We start from the raw sequence: 19191 nt of genomic DNA on the forward strand, positions 1-19191 counted from the left end.
AATGTTAAATTCTTCCTCCTTTATCTCTCATTTTCATCCTTTTACTTAAATTTTTAATATTAATTGTTTTAGGATGTTTGGGAGTCGTTCCAACTTCATTTGATTTCATATGGGAAAAATAGAGTTTTAGATTCCATTCAAAATTTAGTGAGCTTAACCCTTTTCAGGGTTTTAGGGTTGGCAGGATTGCAACGTTTCCGTTGGATTTTTTCATATATTAGAGTATGGAACTAGCATTTGGTCAATAGCCTCAAGCCCTATACGTACCTAATTGTTATTGGTATTGGTTATTGAACTCCTTTGTCATGATCCTAGAAAAAATGTACCTCTCACTCAAGCAAAATCCTGATTTGGCAGCTTCAGCTTTTTCTATTTTATTTCAACACTTAGAGGGTGATATTGATGATGATGATCCCAATATAGACAATGATTTTGAATATATATAGATATTTGTTATTGCATGACTTTTTTTCCAATGCGTCACCAACTTCCTGGGACAGGGGGAGCGGGAATGGGGAGATGCACAAGGGGACATGTGGGAGTACCCCAAATTTTAGGGAAATATAGGGGGGTATGGGGGGACTTCGGGGTATATATATTATAAGCATGATCCAAAATTCAAATACAATAATGAAATACATTGATGCATACATCATAAATGAGTCAGTGAAATATAAATAGTAAAACACTGAATATATTGATTTAAATTCATCTGTCATCATTCTAGAATCTGCATTGATTTAAATTTGTCATTCATTATCTAGAATGTGATACTGAGCAAAATATTAGATACTGAAGTCTGAAGATTGGAATAATACACTGTTACTTGGGAGCGGGAGCGACATTTTCGCTCCCGGTTTGGGAGCGAATCCAGGAGCATTTTTTATACAATATATATATATATATATATATATATATTTTTTTTTATATTTTGATACAAATATGTCAACAAAAACATGTAGAATGATGAATTAGATATAAAAAACATAGATTGAACCATATCACAACAATCATGTAGAAGTTATAATCTTCATCAACCACGTCCACAAGTTAGTAACATAGTAACATACAACATATTGAGTCCCATGATTCATCAATCTTAAATTTTCAAGCTTTCAAAATTCAATATATAACATTTATCATCATTGATCACCAAAGTTGTACTTGTAAGCTAAGTGTAACCATTACAAAATATCTAACATGAAATGAAATGTTATAAAATGAAATGAAACAACTTTCAACTTTCATGAAGCATCATATTCATAATTCATTACTAATGAGTTATAATTGCCAACTTCAAACTTAAATTGTCATATATTGTTTAAAAAAATATCATAATAAATATGAAAGAGTCAATAGTTATAAAAACTACTAGAAATTAGAAAAGACAAGTAAATCTATTATCTATTGCTCATGATTGGGCCTCTTGCCACCACAAGAAATGTCTAATTTCTTAGTCTTGTTGGAAAATCATGATCTTTGTCATTAATATCACCCTCTAAGCATTAATATCCAGGGGTATCTTTGTCATTACCTCTATATCTGTATAGGGATCTTTGTCATTAATATCACCTTCTAAGCATTAACATAAGATAGAAAAAACATAGCATGTCAAGTCAAGATTTTGTTTGAGTGATGCGTACATTTTTAGGAGGGTCATGATAGAGGAGTTCGACAACCAATGTCACTAACATCAAGGTACATAGAGGGATTGGTGCTCTTGATTAAATACGAGTTCCATACCCTAATACATGACAAAATTCAATGGAAACGTTGCAATCCTGAAATCCTAAAAAACTGATAAGTTTGTTGGATTTTGAATGAAATCTAAAATTCTACTTTCTCCATATGAAATCCAATGAGGTCGGAACCACTCTCAAACATCCTGAGTCATTTCATGGTAATGTTAATTTTTTTTTTTCATTTTCATCCTTTTACTTTAAGAATTTAACATTACCATGAAGCGCATATCAATACTAGGGCCATAGGCTTGATCATTACGCTGCCCCACTCAAAACTTATTTGTTTCTTTGAAAAAAAATTGCATTTGGAACATTACTGCAAATTTTCTTTTGCAAAAAAGGCTAAACGCTCCCGAAAACGCAGGGAGCGCGGTCCCGCCCGGAGCGCGGATTGGGAGCAGGAGCTCGGCGCTCCCCCCAACACTAGAATAGTAAATTGAATTTACCCAAACTCAAAAACAGTGAAGAGTGACGAGTCAAAGACTTATTCTAAGGAAATCAATATCTAGAGTCAAGACTCAAAAGTTAAAACTGAAAATGAACCAATGTTATCAGAAGCAGACTGGTCATCAAACCAATCGACCCCAAAATCGGGAACCAAAAAAAGTTGGAACAAAAATTAAATAAATATTCAAATTTTCAAAAAATACATAAATATTCATATGCATCCTTATGAATCCAGATTCCAAACCATTATACACAAATATGTAAATTTTTCATACATATAATAAGATTGCCTTTCGAAGCAACGAGCACCAGGTCTAAGGAGATTTTAGACCTGATTCAATTAGATGTTTGTGGACCGATGTTAGTAGCACCACTTTTGGGAGGGGTATGTATTGTGTTTCCTCTATTGATGATTTCTCTCACAGAATATGGACTTATTTCTTGAAGATGAAGGATGAGGTCTTTTGTAGGTTTCAAGAGTTCAATGCTCTTTTTGAGAACGATGCAAGGAAAAAGATGAAGGTTTTGAGATCATATAATGGGGGGGAGTATACCTCCAAGAATTTCAAGGAGTTCTACAAGCAGGTAGGAATCAAAAGGGAGTTGACAGTTTCATACAACCCACAACAGAATGGGCTTGTAAAGCAAAAGAATTGATCTATCATAGAGATTACTAGGACCATGGTCCATTACTAGGACTTGCCCATGTTTCTTTGGAAAGATGCATGCAACAAAATGGTCTACATTCTAAACAAGTGCCCACTCAAGATCTTGGAGGAAAAGACACTAGAGGAGGCATTCTTTGGTGTGAAGCTAGAAGTGAGTCATTTTTGCATATTTGGCTGTCTAATTTATATTCATGTACTTGTAGAGAAAATGATCAAGTTGCTGTGGGAACCTTCTAGTAGGAAGGGTTTATTTGTGGGTTATAGTGATACTTCAAAAGACTCTAGGATTTATATTACGGGACAAAGGGAAAATAGTAGTAAGCAACGATGTGAAGTTTGAGGAGTACTTCGCTTTCAGGAAGTCACATGAGCCCATTGTAGTGATAGAAAATGAGTAGGAAGGTTCGAAGGTTGAGCCATGACCACCTAAGACACAAGAAGTTTCCAGTTCATGAAGTCAATCTTTAGATGAAGAGGAGGAGACATTAGTTGCTTCCAGCGTTAACACGAGACCTAGATGGTTCACGCAAATACTGAGGGATGCTTAAGAGTATGTTGAGGCTTCACATGCCTCCAAAGAAGTTTCCCATCTATATGGAGTTGATGAGCAACATCATTGATTCCAAGCCCTCTAGTTTCACTATTCAGGAGTCAACAAGCAAGCAGGTATGGCAGGATGCCATGGTGGAAGAGTACGCCTGCATCATGAAGAATGATGTTTGGGACATAGTGCCAATACCAAAGGGGAAATCAATTGCGAGTTCAAGGTGGTTCTACAAGATCAAACATGCTACAAATGGCAGTATTGAGAAACTTAAGGCGAGGTTTGTGGTGTGAGGGTTCTCCTAAAAAGAGTAGGCGGACTATGAAGAGACTTTTGTGCCAGTCTCTAGGTACACTTCCATTAGAGATTTTATGTCTATTGTCTTAGTCATGGGATGGAGGATACATTAGATAGATCTGAAGACGACTTTCCTTGATGGGATCATTGAAGAAGGTGTACATAGATCAACCTCAGGGCTTTGAGATACATGGGAAGGAGTCCCATGTTTGAAGGCTTAAGATTGCCTTATATGGACTCAAGTAGGCACCGAGAGCAGGGTATTCCAAGATTGATGGATACTTTTTTAGTATGGGCTTCACCGAAAGTGATGTAGGTTCGAACATATACTTAATTTTTTTGGGACTGATCTACTTATTTTGGTGTTGTATGTAGATGACTTGTTTCTTACAGGTGCAGAGAAGCTCATTGATGGTTGCAAAGCAGATATGGCAATAAAGTTCGAGATGAAGGACATTGGCATGATTCTTTACTTCTTAGGTTTGGAGGTTAGGCAAAAACGAGGGGAGATATTCCTTGGGTTTGGTAGCTTTGTAGTTGAGATCCAGAAGAGATTTCGGATGGAGGACTACAGTTGCAAACCTATGTTCACACCCATGATCACCAATCTAAGGAAGGTAACAGGTTCAAATTCATAAAAGGTGGATCCCATGTTGTACATGTAGCTGATAGGTTGTTTGATGTATTTGGCCAACAATAGACCAAATATATGTTTTGCAGTGAACACCTTGAATCAGTTCATGGTGGAGCCAGAGCATTGGATAACAACAAAGCATGTGGTCATGTATTTGAGGGGCATAATGGGGTATGGTCTACTGTTTAGGATGTCTGAGAGATGGTGAGGTGAAGTTGTAGGGGTGTATAAACTCAAATTGGGTAGGGGATGGAACATATAGAAAGAGCACCTTAGGGTGTTGTTTTATTTTTTGATCAATGATGATATCTTGTTTCAGTAGGATGTAGACTTTTGTGGCACTTAGCTCAATAGAGGCAAAGTACATGGAATCTAGTACAACGAGTTTTGAGGCCATTTGGATTCACAAATTATTTGCATGTTTATTTGATTAGAAGTTGGATCCCATGATGGAACCTATGCTTCCAATATGGAAGGTTTAGATAGTGTCAACTAGTCCACATTCACCACCGAACTAGTCTTCATATAAGGAGAAAGTCCCAATTTGAAGTTATTTTGGTTCACCTACTTAGTGTTGTCAAACAATCCATATCTAATTGTCTTGAACATACGACTAATACAACTTTGTATAACCTCTGAATTGGTGAGAAAAACGACTATAGAACTTGTAGATGTTAAGAAACGTGTTAACCAGTTGGTTGCGGGATGGCTTCTTGATGTTTTCTGGGCTGTATACTAGCCTTGTATAAGCTACTGACAACAAATAAAATTTAAAACTCTAAAACTTGTCAGACAACCATGGAAAATCACAGTGGCATTTTTCTTCATTTCTAACAGTGAAATTCACAAGAATAACAAATTTAGAAGCTTCCTACAAGATTGCAATAGCCAAATAAAGTTATCCACAAATCTTAATCTTAGATATAAACCAATGATGGAGGACAAAGAGCTACCGGGTTATGTATTTACTCATAAACTATTGTAAATATGAGGGAAACCTACAACTATGAATAAAATCTCAACGCAATAAATAAACATAACATTCATAAAATCTTGAGAGCAACCATTGAAAACAAAAAGTGACTTCATTAGACCACAAATGCAAGTTACGTACTTAATCCAACAAAATAAACAACACTAAGAGATAAATCAATTCCCATGGAGACATTATTTATCAGAAAACCCAAATGGGAAAACCAACATTTAGTCGGATTCAATGAGGCTCTTTATTTATTCATCGATGTGCAAGTTATAGGCTCTTTGGTTCATCTTCACACTAAACATGGAAATTTGGGGAACATTTTCTTCACTTTATGCTAATGAACCCCTCTTCCTTTATGGGGAAATGGTATATAGGAGGATGGGTCAGTTAAGGGTAAACTGAAAGGTCAAGCGTCACCAACCATTCATCTTCATCTTCCCCAAGCTTGTTTCTCTTCCCTCGTCTTTTCTCTTATTACATTTAGGGAAAAACCTCATGCTTTTATTTTTTAAATGCATGACATTTTTTTTTCCTTCCAACTTACCATTTTATATACTTGCCTTGAGTTGATATTAATTCAATGATGAACTTTGATCATGAAGGCATGGGGTCCTTTACTTTGACAAGCTAGTCTCCTTCCTTTTCCATAGCCTTAAGCCTTGTTGGTCCTGATCATTGTAGGGCTTGTGCCTATGGTCAACTGCCTTTGTTGCTATTGGTAGGCTTTTGGTCCCCAAAGGCTTCCAAGGATAGGTGAGAGAACAACTTGCAATTTGGTTCCCTCTCCCATCATTTCACCTTCCTTAGAGTTTATCTTTTGTCACTAGTAGGGAGAACGTAATGGTCTTTTTCTTCATCCAACAAGGAAGGTTCAAATCGTGTCAGTGAGTCCACATTCACCACTGAACTAATCTTCATACAAGGATGAAGTCTCATTTTGAAGTTATTCTCGTTCACATGCTTAGTGTTGTCAAATGGTCCATATTTGATTGGCTTGAGTTTTTTGTTGCTCCTTTCAATCACTCCTTAGGTTAAACCACACCTTGTCTCGAAAATGAAACTTATGAACCTCTCTATGCTGGTCATCCTTAGCTTCATACCACTCTACCTCTTCTCAAGCTACTCTTGTACCTTAAAATGTCTTTGACTAATCTTGTCCACGACTGTGCTTACTGTCTTTTCTTATCCGTGCAACTCTACTTTGTGCTTTTGTTGCCCATATACAATGTCAAATGGTGAAGGATGCAAGTAGCCAAAATGGGTCTTGAAAGGAGATTTGTTAGTGGAATATTGGAGTGCTTTGTTGAAGGAGTGTTGAATGTAAACTAGATGTTCGTCCCATGTATTTTGATGTTTGATATTGTAACCTTTCAAAAATTGTATTATTGTTTGGTTAACAACCTCTATTTGTTAGTCAATTTGGGGATGGAATGCATTGGAATACTTCAAATTGGTGTCCATTCCCCCCCAAAGCATTGTTTAGAATCTACGACCTCGATCAAATATGATGGAACTTGGCAATCTAAAATCTATCCAAACGTGCCTAAAGAATAATTTAGTTGCGTCTTGTTCAAAGATAGTCTCTTAGATGAAATTAGCATACACACATCTTGCAGAAGTGATTTACCATGAAAAACAAGTAGTCATGGCCTCTATGAGACGAAGGAAAATCTCCAACAAAGTCCATGGAGATGCTTTCACAAGGTGTGCTTGGTATTAATAGTGGCATGTATAGCCCAAGCTTTTGGTTGCTTGGTTTGTTGTTGCTGCAAAGAACATAACCTCTAGCAAATTTCACCACATGCCCCTGCATCTTTGTCTAGTGCACATATATCTATAAATTGGCTATTATCTGCTTCATACCAATATGTCCATTAACTTTTGAAGTATGAGCTTCTCTTATAAGCTATATCTTTTGTGATGTGGTATGCTCATCTTGTCCAACTTGTATAATATCCTATGTTAGAGATGATATTCAATTCCTTCCATGGAAGCAACTAATCTCTCCTTCAATTTCTTACGCCTCTGATATCTTCATCTCCCTTATAATCTTCACTTTGAAGATTGTGAGTGGAGGGTCAAGCTGCATTATCACCCCAACTGCAAGAATCCCAACCACTTGTAATGCCTCAACTGTTGCATCCTGATTTGGATTTGTAGGTATTGAAGGGTTTGATTAGTGTGAATGGTGGTATCTTTTTTTAGGAGACAATGCTTCCACTTCTTCACCACTTGCACAATCACAAAGTGCTCCTTATCATACATGGGGTAGTCAAGTATTGTTCCACAAAACAACTTTGAGGTAACGTATTGGTTTTCCTCCTTGCATAATCATTGCCCTAATGCATACCCATTAGCATTTGTCTCTAACTCAAATAATCATTGCAAATTGGGCAAGGCTAGGACGAGCACCACTGATCTTCTTCTTTAGGTCTTAAAATGCTTGTTGTTGTGTTTTACCCCAATGAAAGTTCTTCCTTTGGCAGTATGGCATGCAATGGTGCTACTATTATTGAAAAGTTTGCAATGAACTTTGCAAATATTGCATCACTCCCATGAAACCCCTAAGCAGCTATATATATTATTGTATTTATATTAAAGAAAAACACCCAAAATGCCAAATTAGTTGTAAAATGTATGAAAACATGCATAATTGACATCTGTAGTACATTAATGATTAATTATTTGAGCATCAACCATCTAGATTCTAGCAATTACAACAAACATACAAAATTTTAAGCCACATAAAAGAATGTGGAATGTAGACCATCAACTTATGGAATGAAATAGGTTATCTAGCAACTATCAATAATAAGATGACCAAATAGTTATGTTTACAAAATAGGCCATTTGCAAATTGAAGTATGAAGATTGAAAGCTCCAATCACTCCAAACAATAAACTAAGCTAGTTGTTAAATGCCCATGTTGCCAAATTTTTTGGTTGTGGATTAGCACCACAATGCATGTTCCATCATTAGTTATATCATGATCGTCATCGTTTGTCTAGCCTTTCTCTATACCTCGATCCTCAAGGGACATCAATAGACACCATCCTGTTTAGATGAAATTGTCTAATCCAAGGCTTAAAATATGAGAGAAATAACTTAACATGCTTGTTCAAAAATTTTGGCTTGAATGAAGGGTACATCTTTGCTAAAGCCATGACTAAGAACTTCAACAATCAACACCATCAACATTGGGGTACATATAGGGCTTGGTGCTCTTGATTAAATACCAATCGCATACCTTCATATGTGATAAAATCCAATGGAAATATTGCAACCCCATTGATCTTGAAATTATGAAAACATAAGTTGCATGGTACAGGGAAAAGAAAATGCATATTTGTAATGAGAATGCATTGGAAACATGACCCTCCAAAAATCAAGAAGCAAGGAAACACACACACACACACACATATACTGAAATTTTGAAATAAAGCATTTAGAATATAAATAATTTAGACTACCAATAAGATTCATGAATAAATGAGTAAGGCCCAAGGCCCAATAAAAATATCCTATGAAAAATACCTATATATCATCGAAATCATTGCCTATATTGGGATCCTTATCATCAATATTACCCTCTAAGGATTAAAATAGGATAGAAAAAGCTTAACATGTGAAATCCAGATTTTGTTTGAGTGATGGGTACAATTTTGCTAGGGTCATGATAGAGGAGTTAACAATCAATTCCACTAACATCAAGGATATAGAAGGCTAGGTGCTCTTGAGACTTGATCAAATGCTAATTCCATACCCTTGTACAAGATAGAATCAGATGGAAATGTTGCAATCCCCCAATCCTCAAATCCTAAAAATGTTCAAGTGTGTTGGATTTTGAGTGGGATCTAAAATTCCACTTTCTCCATATAAAATCCAACGAGGCTGGAACCACTCGCAAACATCTTGAAACAATTAATGGTAATGTTAAAAATTTAAGTAAAAGTGATATTCTCCATTCTCCTTAAAAGTTTTAACATTACTTAAAGATTAAGGAGAATGGAGAATGTCACTTTTACTTAAATTTTCAACATTACTTGAGGATAAAAGAGAATGGAGAATGTCACTTTTACTTCAAAAAATTAACACTACCATTAATTACATAGCATTAGTAGGGCCCTAGGATTGAATGTTAGCCTGCTCCACTCATGATTTTTTTGTTTTTTGCTATGTTACCAGGATTCGGATTCGGATACGGATACAAATCTCGATCCGGATCCGCTAGTTTTTGAAAATCCAAGATCCGGATACGGCAAGGATACATCACGTACAAAAAAATAAAATATAATAATATTTTTAAAATTAAAAAAATACTTTGGAGTTCAAAAATCAAATACTCCATTGAACCATCAAACACTTTTAGAACTAAAACCATTATATATATTATAAATATGAAGACTGAAACACTGAAATGATGCATCATCCGTCATACAAAGTAACAATATCATAAATGATAATACTAAATACATTTACATATCTTCAAATGGATCTATATCTTCTGCATATTGCAATTCTACATCATGAATAGGTGATGGGGGTCTTGGAATGTAGGAAGTTGCATCAGTAGGCTGGATTGGTGGTGGAACAATATCCTCAAGTAGGTTGAGGTGAGTCATGGCATTTAGTGTCAGGTTCTAGTCAGAGATCTTAGGCTCCACATCCCACATCCTTATTGGACCTTTTTTATACTCTGGTTCAATATGTGATAGAAGACGGAGGTTGGAATGAACATAAACAAGATCCTCAGCCTTTGCCGCTCCCAGCGTGTTTTGCTTCACTGAATGGATGAAGCCATATGTACTCTAATTCCTCTTAGCTGATGAGGAACTAGCAACCTGTGATAATAACTTGGTGGCTAGAGTAGAGAGATGAATGCTATCCTCACCATGGAAGCCCCACCAAGTAATAGGATCAAGATGCCCTCGATCGTTCATAGCTACTGGATTTGAAAAGCTACTTGTAGACTGTACAAACCCTCCAAATTCTTGGCAGACTTCCATTGCAACTCCCATATCTCTATAAATTTTCCTCAAAGCTGTTTTGTATCCTTGTATCACTTCAGAATCCTTGTTTGGGGCTGTTCTACCTGGTAGAGACAAAATTTTGGAATGATAGTATTTAGGGTGCAATGCATATGTCAGAAGGTGTAATGGTGTGGTCATTTTGTTCCACCTTTCTGTAACTATGTCCTTCACTAAATAATAGAATGTTTCATAAGGGTCATTTTCACTTGCCCTGATAATTTCCCTTATCCTCTCCAACATACTATCAATGTTTTCATAAACTTCCCCCAAGCAAGGTGTATCTGTATCAAATGCCCTGATCAAGGTCAAGATTGGTTCAGTGAACCGTAGAAGGTATTGGACCTTGTCCCACCATGCATCATCAAGAATGATGGACTTGATTTTTTGACCTCTATCATAAGTGGAAGTCCTCCATGATTCCCAAAGAGGGTCAATGACCATTGCTTGTAATGCTTGTCTCACCTCCACTTGCCTCTTTATGACAAGAGTGTGGGAGGCAAAATGAGTTTCAGCAACCTACAAGTTTCAAAAAGTACAAAAGTCAAATCTCAAATTGAAATGAGAAATCATATATAAATTTGCAATTAAAAGAATTTCCAATACAAATAATATTGATTAAAAGAAAATACCTTTAGTAGCTCTAACTTTGCAAAACCTCTATAAATGGCCTGGGACATTGAATGATTGGTTATGAACATTTGGATTTCCTTTGCTGTTATATATATTTCATTAATCCTTTCAATCTCACCATTCTTGGCAAGCATAAGGTTCAATGAATGTACTGCACATGGAGTCCAAAATATGTCATCATATCAACCCTCCACAATCAAACTTGCAGCTTTACAAACCTGTGCATTGTCCGTAATGACTTGGACAACATTATGTGGCCCCATACTTTCTATTGCCTCAATAAGGATTGTGGATATGAAAGATGCATCTTTCTCCATTCCATTGCAATCAATAGCCTTCAAAAACATTGCCCCTTGGGGGCATATTGCAAAAACGTTAATTAATGGACAGTTTCTTTGATCTCTCCATCCATCAGAAATGATGGACACCCCTGTTTTTGCCGATGCATCCCAGATTACTTGTAGCTGTCTATCCACAGATTGTCTTTTTGATGCCAACAAAGTAGTGCGGACCTTTTCATATCCAGGGCGTTTGTACCCTTTTGGCGCTTCATTAACTGCCTTAATCATTTGTTGCCAATAAAGGGAACGCACCAAATTGAATGCTAGCCCATTTGCATAGATGCAACGAGCTACATGTTCATCGGCTATGTCTCTACTTTGATTATTGAACGCTGCTTCAAGAGGGCCTAAATTGGGCCTTTTATTAGTTGTGGCAGTAGGCTTAGATGGCAATGGAGGCCTAGTTGTAGAGCTTTGCACAGGTTGTTTTCCCTTAGCATGCTTCCTATCAGCAACGTCTTGCAAAGATGCATAGAATTGCATTTTTCCAGGACTCAAACCTTTGCCAAGTTTGCCATTTGCATCTTTTGGCCCGGTGCATACTTGCACCCCTGTGTTAGTTTGATCAGTGAGATGGGCCTTCACTCTAGTATATGAGCCATTTTTTATATCTTGGCATCCATTGCAATTCCATTTAAATGAACCAACTCCGGGATTTTTTCCAATAATCTCCACATACTGCCAGAGAGGAGATTTTGGGTTTGTTTTGATGATTTCCCCTTCACTTTGCTCATGCTGTGATGGCTCCATAATGATATATAGATTACATTACTCAATACTGCATATAAAATTTTAATAATTATCAATACACAATTTGAATTAAATAACATATATATATATATATATATATATATATATATATATATATATATATATATATATATACACAAAAACTAAAATATATATGAAAATTTTAAATATTCATTTGAAAGCTACATATATATATATATTATAATATTATGTATATATCAAATTATCAATACACAAAAACTAAAATATATATGAAACTTTAAATGTTCATTTGAAAGCTCCATATATATTTATATTATATATATATATCAAATTATCAATACACACAAAGTTAAAACTAAGATATCACCTATATCACCAGATGGCATATATTTCACTTTATGTTATCCACATGGGTTGATTTAATTTACATTAATGACCATCGACATAAATCAAAATACTCCACTCTGAAATTTAATATTATTTTTGAACAAATTTAAAATTTTATTTTAGTAGTAAGGTTAAACGAAAGGAAATGTCACCATTGGCATTACTATATAGTATAGTTTTCTTCATCATTAAAATTTAAAACAGTTTAATTTAAACTTACGGAACATTTTAATAAAGACATGGCTGTGGCCCGTGGTTATGGTATCTAAAAAATGCGGCTGTGGAAAAGAGTTCACAGCAATGGCGGTATAATAAAAAAATTAAAATACCTTGCGGGGTTTCTTGGTCCAGCGGATGATGTGAACACTGAATACTGACACACACGTTGAAACTTGAACCTGAACAGCGATGAACCTGAACGACAAATGCTGGGCCCTGAAGAAACGCTGAAAGTGAAAGGCTGAAAGCTAAACGACAAGTGTTGGGCCCTGAAGGAACGCTGAAAGCTAAACACCAAACGCTGAAAGCTAAATGCTGCCTGTTCTGTTCCGCCTATTGGGTGCACTGCCGACCAAAGAGGGACCACCTAACTTTAACTAGCATAAAAAACAAGAACCCTAAACTCCCAACGCATACACCCATTTTAATTTTTAACTTTTTCGGGTTCTGGAATTTGGACAAAAGTTATGTGGGTTTCGGCTTTATAATAGAGATGTGTTTCTGGCGAGGAGCCGTTTCCAAAAATTACACATCCGCCACCTGTCGTATTTGGCACGTATTCCTATGGATCCGGATCAGATCCGAGGATACGGAGATCTTTGGCCCTCTGCTGCCAGATCCGGTAACGTAGGTTTTTTGTTTTCAAATAATTTATGTTTGTCCCACACGTGCACAATGATTGAAACACGAAACACGCTTCACCCCTCTTGAAATGCATATAAAGTGCGTTTCAGTGTTTCTGTACTTAAATGCACTTGGTTTTTTTTTTTTTGGGGGGGGCTGGGGGGGGGTGGTTACTGCAACTTAGCTGAAAATTTTTAAGTCTGCCGAATTTTGAATTGGATATGAAGTCTTATTTTCTCCATATGAAGTCCGATGAGGTTGAAACCACTCTCAAACATCCTAAAATGATTAATGGTAATGTTACAATTTGAAGTATAGCTATACTTCAGGAATTTAACATTACCATTAGTGAGTGCCTTGAGAGCACACTCCTTGGCATTAGGAGCGTCCTTGCGAGTGCCACACTCCCGAATTGGCAGGAGGCATACGCAAAAGGTTTCGAGTATGCTCCCAGGGGCACTCCCTAAACACTCTTGTTCGGAGTGCTGTTCTAGGGGCTGCAGCGAGGTGGGGGTGGGAAGGGGGGAGTGTTTTCTTGAATTTGACCTTGTTACAATTCATGTCAAGAAGCTCCACACATCCAATTCCTTTGGGATGCTGGGGAAAGATAAATGCAAGCTAAGGAAAAAATTATTGTGGGAATGTTGCAAACATTGTCTTCAGGTAAAAATCAGCAAACATCGGCAATGCCAAAAAATCCCAAAATTGGGATGTTTGCAATTTGATGACCTTCAAATTTGATGAAAATCAAAGCTAACAATTTTGAATTATTGAAGAAATCTCTTGCAATAAACCTACCAACACAACGCATAAACCTGCAAAAAAATAGCTATCCTTGTTGGAGAAATCTGCAAAAGCATTGCTGGACTGTGTAAGAAACCAGCTGGAAATTATTGCCCATATATCTTTAGCTTTTGACAATCACGGGAATGGATGATTGGACAATATGATAATATTTCCCTTACATTATATTTGTGTTGCGCTGAATATAGCTCTGTTGTACAAGTTGCAACTCAAAACATGGGTTCTGTATGATGGGTTTCTGGTGGTTTAAATATTGTGTCTTCAACATTAACATTACAATAAGCAAAGCCTCCATGTCAAGAAAAAAGGAAATGCAACATTCCAAAGGGTTGTTCCTTGTGGTTATTGCACTTGTTCTTCTCATTTTTAGGGACATCTCAGCTTTTACATATTGTGCATGTGTTTACAGGGGTCATTCAAGTCCAGTTCTTCCACCATCCCAACCTCGAGCATTTTGTAAACAACCAGACAGTAGTGATTTGGATTGGGTAATAACTGTTTGAATCAATCACCTTCTTAATATGAGATATGAATCTAATCTCTTTACAGAATCAAAGTGTTTTATAGTGGTTTTGAACAGAGCTGTTAAAATATGCAAAACCTTTTGGTAAGGGAATGCCTTTTATGTTTTAACATAATCATTACTAACAAGAAATACAAGGAACAAAAGGTGCTATAGAGACAATTCTCTCTCTCATATACCCTTCTAAAGATAAACTGCATTTTCTCATGTCTAGCGGCCAATAGTTCAATTTCACTCAGCCCTTTTTTAAACTGTTCAAGCTTTTTTAGAATTGGCAAGTGTAAGGGCTGCACATTTTAATATATATTATAGCTTCTCATGCTTACAAGCTTGAAGCAATTGCAAATGTTTATATTGAATTCTAAATTATTATTATTATTATTGTCATCCCCAACCTGCCGTCCCCTAAAAAATTTGGGGGTGTGCTCTAGCTGTCCCAGGGACACATCCTCACTGTTTCCCCCATCTCAAAAACCAGTGCGACATAATTTTCAAGCTATTATTTTACTTTTAAATATAACAGAAGCTAGAAAATACTTCTGTTTTAAAGAGCTCTGGATAGACAATCTTTAGTAACCGAATTCTTCTTTTGATTCAATAGTTATGTAAAAAAGATGTCGAGTCTTTCTAATAAGTAATATTTTTTAACAATCACACCTTGGTAAGCTATATTCAAGGACACATTCCTAATTTCTTATTATTGTTTTCGGATTCTGTTATGCAATTTTGATTTTTGAATAATCTTGTATGGCACAAATTTTTAGATATGCAAGTAATTTTATGGGGCATGAGAAAATGTAAATTTGAATGGTGAAAGTATGTAAGAGAGGTGTCTGTTATTGACTGATTTTGCAAGAGATGTCATGTTGTAATTGTAGATTGTTCATTTTCGTTGCCTGGATAAGCCAAAGGAAGATGAATTTTGTCTTGAACTGTAAGTATGTTTAATGCATTGTACTTGATGACCACCTTGGTTTGAATTTTTTGCATCACAGTTTTAATGCTTGTTATGGATGATTATTAACTAGTTTTAATGTCAGATGTCAAACTCTAATTATGATTGCCAACTTTTTATGCTAAAATGCTGCAGATCAAAACTCTCTACATATGATGATGTTGTGGAGAGAGTCGCACAGCAACTTGGACTAGATGATCCTTCGAAAATCAGACTTACATCACACAATTGCTATTCTCAGCAACCTAAACCCCAACCTATTAAATATCGTGGCGTGGATCACTTATCTGATATGCTAGTTCATTACAATCAGGTTTAAATGCATATTGTTTGCTCTTATTTTGATTTTACTTAAAATACTTTCATTCAAAACTTGTAGCTTTGAGCAGACTGTTTACTTTATTGCATTTCTGATTTCGAGCTAATTTCTTGTACAGTCTTCTGATATCTTGTACTATGAAGTCTTGGACATACCACTGCCAGAGTTGCAAGGCTTAAAATCATTAAAAGTAGCTTTTCATCATTCAACAAAAGATGAAGTGAGTAACTGCAAACTTAATACATTACTCTAATAATAACATCATTTCAGAGTTAAAAACTGGCCACGTAAATAATGATTGTTATCCTGTAAATTACAGGTATCTGTTCACAGTATACGATTGCCCAAACAAAGTACTGTTGGGGATGTTATTAATGAGCTGAGGACAAAGGTATGCTGACATTCTTGATATGCAAGTCTGGTATGTGATATAAAGATTGTTTCATGCCAGTTACATTTTATTCTCTTGAATGGTTATGATATAGTCAATTATAATTTGATTTTTCTTTTGTTGGGATGCTATGTTTCTATTGTTTTAAAAAGGTTGAGTTGTCACACCCTACTGCTGAAATTCGATTGCTCGAGGTGTTTTATCACAAAATTTACAAGGTTAGCTTTGGATACTTTTTTTTCACATATTGACAACACTATGGGCTTCACCTACCATGTTTTAAGTTGTGTAATTCTATTATGTGATCTGGGTGGTATCTTTTTTTGTTTACATGTTAACAGATTTTTCCACTAACTGAAAAGATTGAGAACATAAATGATCAGTATTGGACATTGCGAGCAGAGGAGGTATTCACTTGTGAATTATAACCAGATACTCATGATACTCCTATGCATAAAGTTGTACCTGATGATAGGAATGCATTTCTCATATATATTTGTGTATGAGTTTACAGAAAAGCTAATAACCAAGATTTTATTACACAGATCCCAGAAGAGGAGAAGAATCTAGGCCCTCATGATCGTTTAATCCATGTTTATCATTTTACAAGAGATGCGTCGCAGAATCACATGGTAAACCTAATGTGGCGTTGTTTGTTCTATATGGATATCCTTTATTACAAAAGTTTGTGACAAGTCACAAGATCAATCTTTGTTGTGTGTTGAACTAATTTATGTGATCTATCCCTATTGAAATAAAATAGGTCCAAAATTTTGGAGAGCCTTTCTTTCTGGTCATTAGGGAAGGTGAAACTTTATCAGATGTTAAGGAAAGAATCCAGAAGAAGTTGCAGGTTCCTGATGAAGAATTTTCCAAAGTAAGATTTTCCTGTTATTGCAATCCAGTGATTTTTTTTGTCACATTCGAGTATAGGTTGATAAAATTATTTGTTGTATACTAATTTAAAGTATTAAATATGGATCTAACATTAGTTTTCCTGGAATAGTGGAAGTTTGCATTCCTCTCCTTGGGTCGCCCAGAGTACCTTCAGGATACGGATGTTATTTCGAGTCGTTTTCAGGTGAAGCTTTGTTTTCTCATAAAATGTTATTTTCAATGTAGTTTTCGGAAATCACAAACTGGAATTTTGATTGATTGAATCTTGGGCTTATTTCCTGAAGCGGAGAGATGTTTATGGAGCTTGGGAGCAATATCTTGGATTGGAGCATTCAGATAGTGCACCCAAACGATCTCATCAAACCAACCAGGTAAAATTTTGAAGGCAAAGTGTTTTTAAATTTTGGGAGCTTGACAGTGTTTTGCAATATCTGTTCTGGAAATAGTTTCTTCTTGTGAACTGTTAAATTCCTAACCCGTTCTTACTTGGCAGAATCGTCACACTTTTGAAAAGCCTGTAAAGATATACAACTGAAAGAAAATCTAAAATGGTGATTTCTTTATACTTGCAATGGAAGAGAGAGAATTGTACCATTTATAGTTGCCTCCATTTTGTTAGAATTTAGAAACTTAGATGGTACTTGGGAAGGTGAATGCAGTCGTTTATGATATAGTGAAGAGAAGTCAGCATCTCTATATTTGTTGATGCCATATCTTTGGCTTGTCAAAGTTATAGAAAACAATTTCTTGTTTGGTTCCCCAATTAGAGAACTCAGATTCAGATCAGTATTAGACCAGCAGATTTTTATAGACGACTGTATTTTCATGTCAGAGCTGCTGACTGGTGGTGTCCAATTATTTCTTTGATTATATTTTAATGTCAAATTAAAACTCTGCTTACCCTGCCTTGAAACATGCTTTCCAATATCCGGGATGTGGTTGGCAGCATAGTTTATGGTATTGATTGCGCACCCCACAGTGAGCAACTATGTAAGCAAAGTTGTGCATAGCACATTTTGGGGGGTTTCTCCAAGCTGGTTTCATTTTGTAGGGTCTCCTGAGACCACTTCTCAATTTTGTTGTAATGTAATGTTACAATCTGGAAATTTCAGTCTTGTACGAGGAAGCTGCAGATTGTGAGATATATTGTTTCCCTTTTGAATGTATTATTGTATTATTTGTGATGGAAAATAGGTATCATATATTCTGAGCTTGTCCACCTGTTTTGCTAGCTATGCTTAGCTGTTAGATATTTGATTTAGATTTAGCATTAACTTCTATTTTGCTGTTCTCTTTTCCAGAAGATGTATTATGGTTCTCCATAACTGCTAGTGCAGGTTGTACTCTCGAGTTACATTGACTGATTTTGGTCATCCTAACAAAAATTTCTATTCTGATATTGTAGGATATTAGGATATTTTCTTTATTCTGAAAATTGTGGGCTGTACTTGGAAATGATGATCAGAAGATCTTGAGTTTTTTTTTTCTCCAACAAAATTTATTTTCCAAAGGTAAGAACCGTACTTCAAAAACAGAACTTGAGATTTCTGCTGAGTCATCAGTCACAGTTCCTAAGATAAGTTTAGCAGTGTGAACAGATGAATGTCGTCGAAACATTTGTTAGACAGTAGGGCTTAACAAAATGTGACATTCTAGTTTGGAAGGTCAGCAGAAGAAAATTGGCAGTGAAGAAAAATAAATGCTAAGTCGATCTGATTCCCTGAAAAGCTCCAAGGAAGAGAATTTTAGACCACAAATTTATTTGATCATATGAGCATTATAATCCATAAGCTTACAGCTTATGGATTTGGACTTGCTTACTTGCAGTAAAGACTTTTGTGAGTACAACTACACTAATTCAGTAAGGTCCAAAACAAAGTAAGCTTCTTTCCTTTTCTTGAAAATTTGGGTATATTTTTTGTCTTTGCATTAGTGGGACATCTAAATCCGTTGCAGCAATATGTATCGTTGAGAGGAAAGTTGGTTAGAATGGATATTTAAAGAGCGTTTTGACAAAATGTGTGT

At 35.8% G+C, this 19191-nt stretch overlaps 1 protein-coding gene across 2 annotated transcripts in view; it reads left to right on the plus strand.

Moving 5' to 3' along the window:
• LOC149229424 (ubiquitin C-terminal hydrolase 13-like) overlaps positions 1 to 18310 on the plus strand; it is a 151598-nt gene extending 133288 nt beyond the window's left edge. For both annotated transcript variants that reach the window (XM_089378640.1, XM_089378642.1), the window contains exons 22-32: positions 15483 to 15538; positions 15695 to 15872; positions 15997 to 16098; positions 16198 to 16269; positions 16422 to 16487; positions 16611 to 16676; positions 16815 to 16901; positions 17033 to 17146; positions 17276 to 17350; positions 17451 to 17537; positions 17660 to 18310. In XM_089378640.1, the coding sequence (XP_089234766.1) occupies positions 15483 to 15538; positions 15695 to 15872; positions 15997 to 16098; positions 16198 to 16269; positions 16422 to 16487; positions 16611 to 16676; positions 16815 to 16901; positions 17033 to 17146; positions 17276 to 17350; positions 17451 to 17537; positions 17660 to 17701 (945 nt within the window). In that variant the 3' untranslated portion in view covers positions 17702 to 18310. The remainder of the gene's footprint in view (positions 1 to 15482; positions 15539 to 15694; positions 15873 to 15996; positions 16099 to 16197; positions 16270 to 16421; positions 16488 to 16610; positions 16677 to 16814; positions 16902 to 17032; positions 17147 to 17275; positions 17351 to 17450; positions 17538 to 17659) is intronic.
• The last annotated feature ends 881 nt before the right edge of the window (positions 18311 to 19191 follow it).

Source organism: Pinus tabuliformis, chromosome J (assembly GCF_031772625.1).
Source record: "Pinus tabuliformis cultivar Carrire ecotype Pingquan chromosome J, CPIR1, whole genome shotgun sequence".
Classification (NCBI taxonomy): Eukaryota; Viridiplantae; Streptophyta; class Pinopsida; order Pinales; family Pinaceae; genus Pinus; species Pinus tabuliformis.